Consider the following 7,387-nt stretch of genomic DNA (forward strand, 5'->3'; position numbering starts at 1 on the left):
ACTTGTGGCTTTGGCGAGAGAGAGAGATGAAAATGCTCTTAACCCATCTGTCAATTCATCTCTTCTACCAATGTACATGTCATTTCATCTCCAGCTACCAGTGTCCAGTTGTTCAGTGATCTTTTGCAGTTTTACGATTATATGAAATCATCAATTTTTGCGGTTTCAGGGTACCAAGGATTTAAATATGAATACTCATACTCTATACAGTGAACAGAAGATAAACCACTAGGGAGAACTGAGAAAGATGATTTTGACATGGTTTTGTAAAGGAGATTTGGTTTAACATTTTAACTGAAGTGGAAAGAGGTTGGCTGACAGAATGCCAACTAAAGAATTGTTCATTGGGAAGTTCTTATTTGAGTCTGTTCCGGGTTACCGGACTGGTTCTGGATTTTTTAAAGTTGATGAGGATGGGCTTCTTCCCAGTGCCTATATCATAACAATTATGAGCTTTTTGACCGGAAAAGAAAGAAGAAGAGAAGAAAAAAAAAACAATTATGAGCTATGAGCTATAATACCGGGCATTGATTGATTAGAATGACAGGAACTGCTACTCACTGTTTACACATAAAAATGACAGAGACTGCCTATTGATCTGCTTACAGTCTTAAGGAGTCATTGTTTTTCATATTCTTTACAAAAATAAAGAAGTTTCTCATACTTTGTTTACCCGGAGCAAGTAGGTGAGGTGACGGCTTTGGAATCTGATGCCTTGATAGGTATATCCTACCTAGCTGTGGCAGCTCTTGAGCTACAACCTGGCAAAGTTATTCATTCAACCCTACCTGAGTGTTTTGTGTTCTTGTAGCTATTCGAGTCTCCACAACGTAACTACAGGGTTAAAGAAATCGTATAGTGCTCAATTTGCAACACTCATTGTTGAGTTTTTTTTCTTACTGGTGTTGGGAATTAGAGGCTCCTCATTCACTGATAACTTACCATGAACACCTCTGCAGCCTGATGCTGGGTCTGTTTTGCCAATGCTTTCAGGGTTTATGGAAATATAGCTCAGGCTACAATTTCTCTTCACGTTTTTTTGAGTTGGATCTAGATGATGTTGGAAACTACATGTTGCTATGCTACCACTGGAAACTTAGAAGGCGTGAAGATGACCAGAGTATCAGTGAGAGACCAATGGCATTGAAGAAGGCTGCAAGTTTTAAGTTCAACCAAGGTAGAGAAAGATTCATACATCCCTAGTGTACTGAAATTTAAGAGACAATAGATAACTTGATTATAAAGATGATGCAAAAAGACATGTACCTATACCAAATATGCTTTCCAGGATCCATCAGAAAAGACAAATATCCTCACCATGGTGAGAAGCTGGCTGTAGCTTTCAGCAGTTTTGGATCAATAAGGGGCAGAGCTTTCTTTTCACATGGGAAGAGAGACACTCAAACAGGAGTGCCAAGGGTAAGCCACTCCTGGACAGTTACTTTTTCCCCAATATATATACATATATCTACAGCTAAACCAAAAGCAAAACATGGTGCATACAATTTTTTTAAGAGCTTCTAGGCTGGAATACACAAACCATGCCAAAGTAACCATTTTTCTCCATGCAAAAATGAAAATTCTGAGAGCAGCATTTCCAGCAACATTCTTACTAATTTCTTCTGCGACTTCGTACTCATCATGGAGGGCTAGGAGATAGAAAGATAATTCCCCATCTTGATAGGAATTTTCAAATTTATTCAACTGCAAATTTCACTTTCTTAACTGCTGGCAAAATATGGACCTGCATTTCCAACTTACCCACAAGCTCAAAAATGCAGATATCTCCCTTCTCAAGCTTATTACTGTGAACAAATGTTCGCCAACCTCCAGACAATGTAGTCCTCCTTGTAGTATAAAGCATATTTACTTCCCAAGATTGGCCTTTTCTGTTCCAAAGAATAACCTTACTTTTCTTCTCATTGTGAATATGCTTTCTGACAAAGTCCCTTGGGATTAGCTGTATGAAACATTCGTTCAGTAAAACAACAATCACATGATAACGAAAAAAATACCTGCTGATAAAAGAATATATCATAATAATAACCATACAAAAAAATATACTTGTCCTTGGAAAACACACATTATTATTTGGTATCTCTTTCTCTATTTTATAGCAGATTTAGCAACTCCATAGAGTAGAGGTTCCATCTTTACATTTTATAGCTTCCTTCCATAATTTCACATAATGAGATCATAATTTTCAGTCTCAAACTATTGCAAACCAGAACACCAATGGTCAAAAGGCACATATACTCACACCTAATTTGTGTTCTTTTATTATAACACATGTGGGCATGTCGCCTTATCCAAGTATAATACTGAAATAACAAGCATTAGGATGGTGGATAGATTGGGAACTTGAAGCAAACCCAAGTTTCATAAATGTTGAAACCACTAACACACATTGGCCAAGATATATTTCATTCATGCTTTTGCATCTTTAAATGGCCATGTGTATATTTTGAGTCATATAATAAATCTAGAACCTTGTAAAATATAACAGGAAGGATTCTGCAGCTGCATGGATGCAAATAATGTTCCCTATACAGTCCACAATGTCCACTAAGATACATTTTTGCATGTGAAATACCATATTCAGAATAATTCTTTTAGAAGTCCAAGCAGCAATAAATATAAAAAGTCACATATAACTGACCAGTTGTGATAAAGGCTGAGATCGTTGTTGAACTATGGGAAAATATTACACCCTTCATTTTCATATTTCTCGACATTTCCAACAATAACACACAAAGATGTTAGGGTTTTCCACTTTAGCACTTTGAAATATTCTCTTGGGGGAACAATGATCTTAGGTTTCATGCAGATCTAGCACTCTGAAATATTATGTTGGGAACATTGTTCTTAGGTTTCATGTAGATCTCTACAAGTATAAATCATGGGATGCAAGTTTAATTCTCCAAAGATGGGGAGTCAAAGTTGAGAGCTTTTTAAACTACTTCCTTTAAGATCTCAGTTACAGATGAAGCTCTCTACAATACCCTTTCAAGATGATTTGACTCACCTGTTTCTAGACAATGGCCCAGTTCATGACTGCATCCAGCTCTCCTATGTTTGGAGATAGATATGGCTTGATAGTTTTGATCATAAGATTGCAAAGATAAGCAAACAAGCAGCATAAAAACTCACCAGGTAAAATCCCCGGTACACATTTGTTGCATTTAAACAGCTGAAGAAATAAGGAAACTTCGAAGTAAAAGACTCTGCTTCTTTCCAAACTGCTGCTATTTCTTCTTCAGTTGCAGGCCTCCTTGACGAGGAACGTATGGTTTTTGAAAGCGGTTCACGGGTCAGCAAAACACTCTCTCTTCTAGCTTTTTTAAGCTCATTTGGTTTAAAAATTGATAGGTGTTGACCTGTTGCATGTCAACCAATGCCAAGATAGCATTTATAAGATACTTAAAAAATGATACAACTTTATAAAATATTAATCCTAAGAATTTACATTTTCACAGATCCACTCAGTGGCATGTCTTAATGCTCCAAATGCACATATATAAAGAAGTTATGTAATCTTATAAAATTTTTGACTTCTTTCACCCACGGTCCACTTTTTGGTGGTTGGATGGCTCTTGGTAGCCATGCCAAGGACAATTCAGATTTGTAAAATAAGGTTGATAATTATAAGATTACAGTGGTGAGTAAACAAAGGGTGATGAAATACTTCCCCCTAATACACTAATCTGATTTGTTCCATCAATGGGTGAAGCTGAAGATGATCTCTCAAGGACACTAAAATTCACTGTAAGAATTATACCCAAAAATCCTGGCACGAAAAGGCAAAATACTTCACTTCTTTTTCCTTGTTTAGATGACAAGCAATAAAATAAAGAAATACTCCTCCAAGTCGGGTTGGTTCATTGGATCAGTTCCCTTTGCTACCATCACAAACCTCCCCCCCCCCCCCCCCCGCAACTCCACCCCTACACACCCACACCCACATCCACCATCAAGGTTTCCAGCCAACATGTCAAAGTGGGGGCAAACTTTGAAATGGTGCAACAATTCAACACACAAATATTAGGAACAAGGAATTCAGGAGGTGAGGGTGGGAGTTTTTGCATTCATACCTGGATCATCTTCACTAGTTTTTTTAGAACAATCAGTGGAAGTCTCTGATGATGCATCACTGTTTGCATTCATACCTGGTTTTGGGTTAACACTAAATGCATAGCATCTCTCACAAGCACTCTCATCAAATATTGAAACATTAAAACATGCACTTCCATCATATCCAAACACAAGAAAATTATTGTCATTGATGGAGTGATCTTCTACAAAATGTTGCCAACCATCTTCTATAAATGTACCACCTGTAGTTTTTCTTAATTTGACTTGCCAATGACTACCACTGAAATCCTCTAGGGTGGCAAATTTATATGCTTCCGCTGAAATGTGTTGTACAAAGTCCCGTGGGATCTGCTGCAAGTTATTAACAATTAAATAAATGAGCTTTTAGAAAAAATATTAAAGCTGTAGAAGGAACACCATGGGTGGTTATATCAGAAATAGTCACTTCACGATTTATACCCATATAATACTATTATGATTGATTTATTCTAAAAATCTGAGGGAAAGAAAATGAAAGCTGTGTGATCTTTCATAAGCAGCTAAACACTCTAATTCTACATATCTATAATTTGCTCTACGCTACAATGAGTTTTGCCCCTCCATTTCCTTCTTGGTTAGTACTCCAATTTACCATAAGGAAGCATATTATAAAAGTGTTCATGGTTGAAACCGTAAGTAAAACACATGGGTTAGAAGTCTAGCTATACAAAACCGGGGAAAAAAAAAAAAAAAAAACAGAACAAGTATTCTACTGCTATATCAGGACTATCTATCAAATCAGATACAACAACTGGGATCTCGTTCATGGGTTTTTCTTCATCCTATATCTTCATTTGTGCTGCTGCATATTGCACTCAACCATATAAACCAGAAGAGGCTGCGGATATATACACAGAGTTGATTAAAACAGACACACACAAAGAGTTGATCAAGTAACGTTTCAATATCTTTTCTCAACCAATGCACCACTACCATTGATCAAGTGGTAAGTGACCCAGAAACTTTCGGAGTTCATCAGTCCAACCACTCGAGATGGGAGACTTCAAGACTAACATTTGGAATTTTAAAGTGTGAAAAACGGAGTACGGCTCCCGCTACTATGGGGTTTTGAGAGGGTCATAATAGTGAAACTTTACCCCTTTCTATGGATAGCTGGTCGCAAAATAAGTGGAGGATTAACAGGGTATGGAAGAAATTTAAGCCCAGAAAATGCAAATGAAAATAAACCCAAGTTCAAAAAACTACCAATCTTTGTGTGGAAAAACCCGGAAAAAGAATCTTGAAGAAGGAAAGCCTGTTATTGGCTGGAGGTATGTTCTTGCTCCTCTTCACCATTTCAGGGTTTTCAAGCTTTTGAGGGCTGTAGATTGCAGAGCACTTACAAGGGTTAGAAAACAAACGAAAGAGAGCAACTGCTAAAAGAAGGGTATAGAAAACTCTGCTGAAACGCAAGACTCGCACAGAGTGAAATGCTCTTGACTCAAACCTATCATTTCAATCCCAGCTATTAGCATCCCAGCTACGCTGTTTGGAGGGTTACATCAAATCAAACTGAGCGAATCCAGACCCGAAGAGTGGAAGGTATCTCAAAGCAAATCTCCCGCGCAACCCTTTCAGCCGCAATAACCGTTTTCGGGACGGAGTGGGACCCACCTGGCCTACCTTCCATATAATACTTTTCCACCATAGGAAAGAAGGTCAACCAACGGATTGTAACCGTTGGATGTTTCTCCATTGAACAGACACGATGACAGGAGGGTGTTTCAGTAATTTCGGATCCATTTGACGTCTCTGTCTCAGAGCCTGATTATTCATTCAACTCTGCTCAGTTTCCTGTGTTCATGTAGCCATTCTGGGATAGTTGATCAAGGGCTTCACATTTTCGACTAGGATTAAAGATTCATGTAAGATGTCAGAATTCGCAACACTGCTTGTGTGGTTGATCCTTTTTTGCCGTGCTGAGCAATTAAAGTATGCTTGTTCACTTATAATAACATGTATGGGGACCTTATTTGAACTCCAATTTTGCAGAAGTTATCGGGGTGGTAGTCTAGTGGTCCCAGCCACTCTGTGGTTTGGTAAACCTGATCCCAGGGTTCGAATTCCATGTCTCATCTTGGATTGGACAGGTGTGCTCTTTGACCCTGGGCATGAGTCATACCGGCTTCTGTGGATTATACTAGGCCTCCGGTGGGGCTCGCTGACGGGGCCAGTGCTTGTGTTGGTAGTGCACAAGGCTAATGCTTGCATAGGTCGCACTCGATAAAAAGTCCGAACATTGCGTAGCGGGGGCGCGCATCTCGCTACTGCATCCCCTCTTTTATTTACCAAAAAAAAAAAATTTTGCACAAGTTTATTAAATAGGACTCAGATGATGCTGGTAACTACATCTTGCTTTCAAACATGTATGCTACTGCTGGAAGCTTTCAAGCTTAAAAGGATTGAAGAAACCCAAGCCTTGAGTTCAAATGACATAGAGGGATTCATATATTGATGGCCGGAGAAAGAGTATGACCCCAGTAACTGAAACTTACATGACATTAAAGGGTTTGACTACGAAAATTGGATTTGTATTTGCAACAGTTGTTTTTGCAGGATCTAGCTGATGAGACAGATAATACCTTGTAGCATCACGGTGAAAAGCTAGGTTTGGGCTTTGAAGATCACCATCTAAAATACAAGAATATTCATTACTGTGATGAAGTTTCTTAGAGCAGTACATGTAAAAATATAGTTTGTAAATGAAGAACTTACATAATTAAAAGTTCAAATGAGTTCCTGATCTGATGAATAAGACTTCAAAATGTGAAATCTGTCAGAAGCATTTCTAACAGACATCTTTAAACTTGGATGTTCAAAATGTATGACATCTTCAGTTTTACACGAAGGTTCAACTGGCTCAGTCTTCCATCACGGCCCAACTGAATAAAATTGTATGATTCTTGATGAATAAGAGAATAATGCAAAACATGCCATAAAATTCGTACATGTCCCTATGTTGTTGGACATGGCAAAGATTGCAATAGGGCGTGGTAATGATTCAATTTCTAGCATTCTCATTGGCTGGTACAGGGTTTTGAACGCGGATATAGCTAACAGTTTTGAGTCTCCGTAGTGGATCAAGGCATCGAAACAACCTCTCAGCATACTTTGTTGGGGTAAGGCTGGCAGAAAAAATGTCCCCCTGCACACTGCTAGTGTGGAAGCCTTTTGGCACCTGCTTCACCTTTCAGTTTGTAGATAGACTTGTAGGGAAATCACAAGTGCTGAACCCAACATGCCACCATCTCTACTC

At 38.5% G+C, this 7,387-nt stretch overlaps 1 protein-coding gene across 1 annotated transcript; it reads right to left on the reverse strand.

The window, feature by feature from the left end:
- Window positions 1-1,696: 1,696 nt before the first annotated feature.
- LOC149014872 (B3 domain-containing protein Os11g0197600-like) lies at window positions 1,697-5,427 on the reverse strand. Its single transcript, XM_089155366.1, has 4 exons — window positions 5,338-5,427; window positions 4,092-4,443; window positions 3,151-3,377; window positions 1,697-1,960 (listed from the first exon to the last, which is right to left on the reverse strand). The coding sequence occupies exons 1-4, from the start codon at window positions 5,425-5,427 to the stop codon at window positions 1,697-1,699; spliced, it is 933 nt and encodes a 310-aa protein (XP_089011492.1).
- Window positions 5,428-7,387: the final 1,960 nt, after the last annotated feature.

This window comes from Hakea prostrata, chromosome 5, assembly GCF_041222555.1.
Source record: "Hakea prostrata isolate BN-2017 chromosome 5, UWA_Hpros_2, whole genome shotgun sequence".
In the NCBI taxonomy this organism is placed as follows: Eukaryota; Viridiplantae; Streptophyta; class Magnoliopsida; order Proteales; family Proteaceae; genus Hakea; species Hakea prostrata.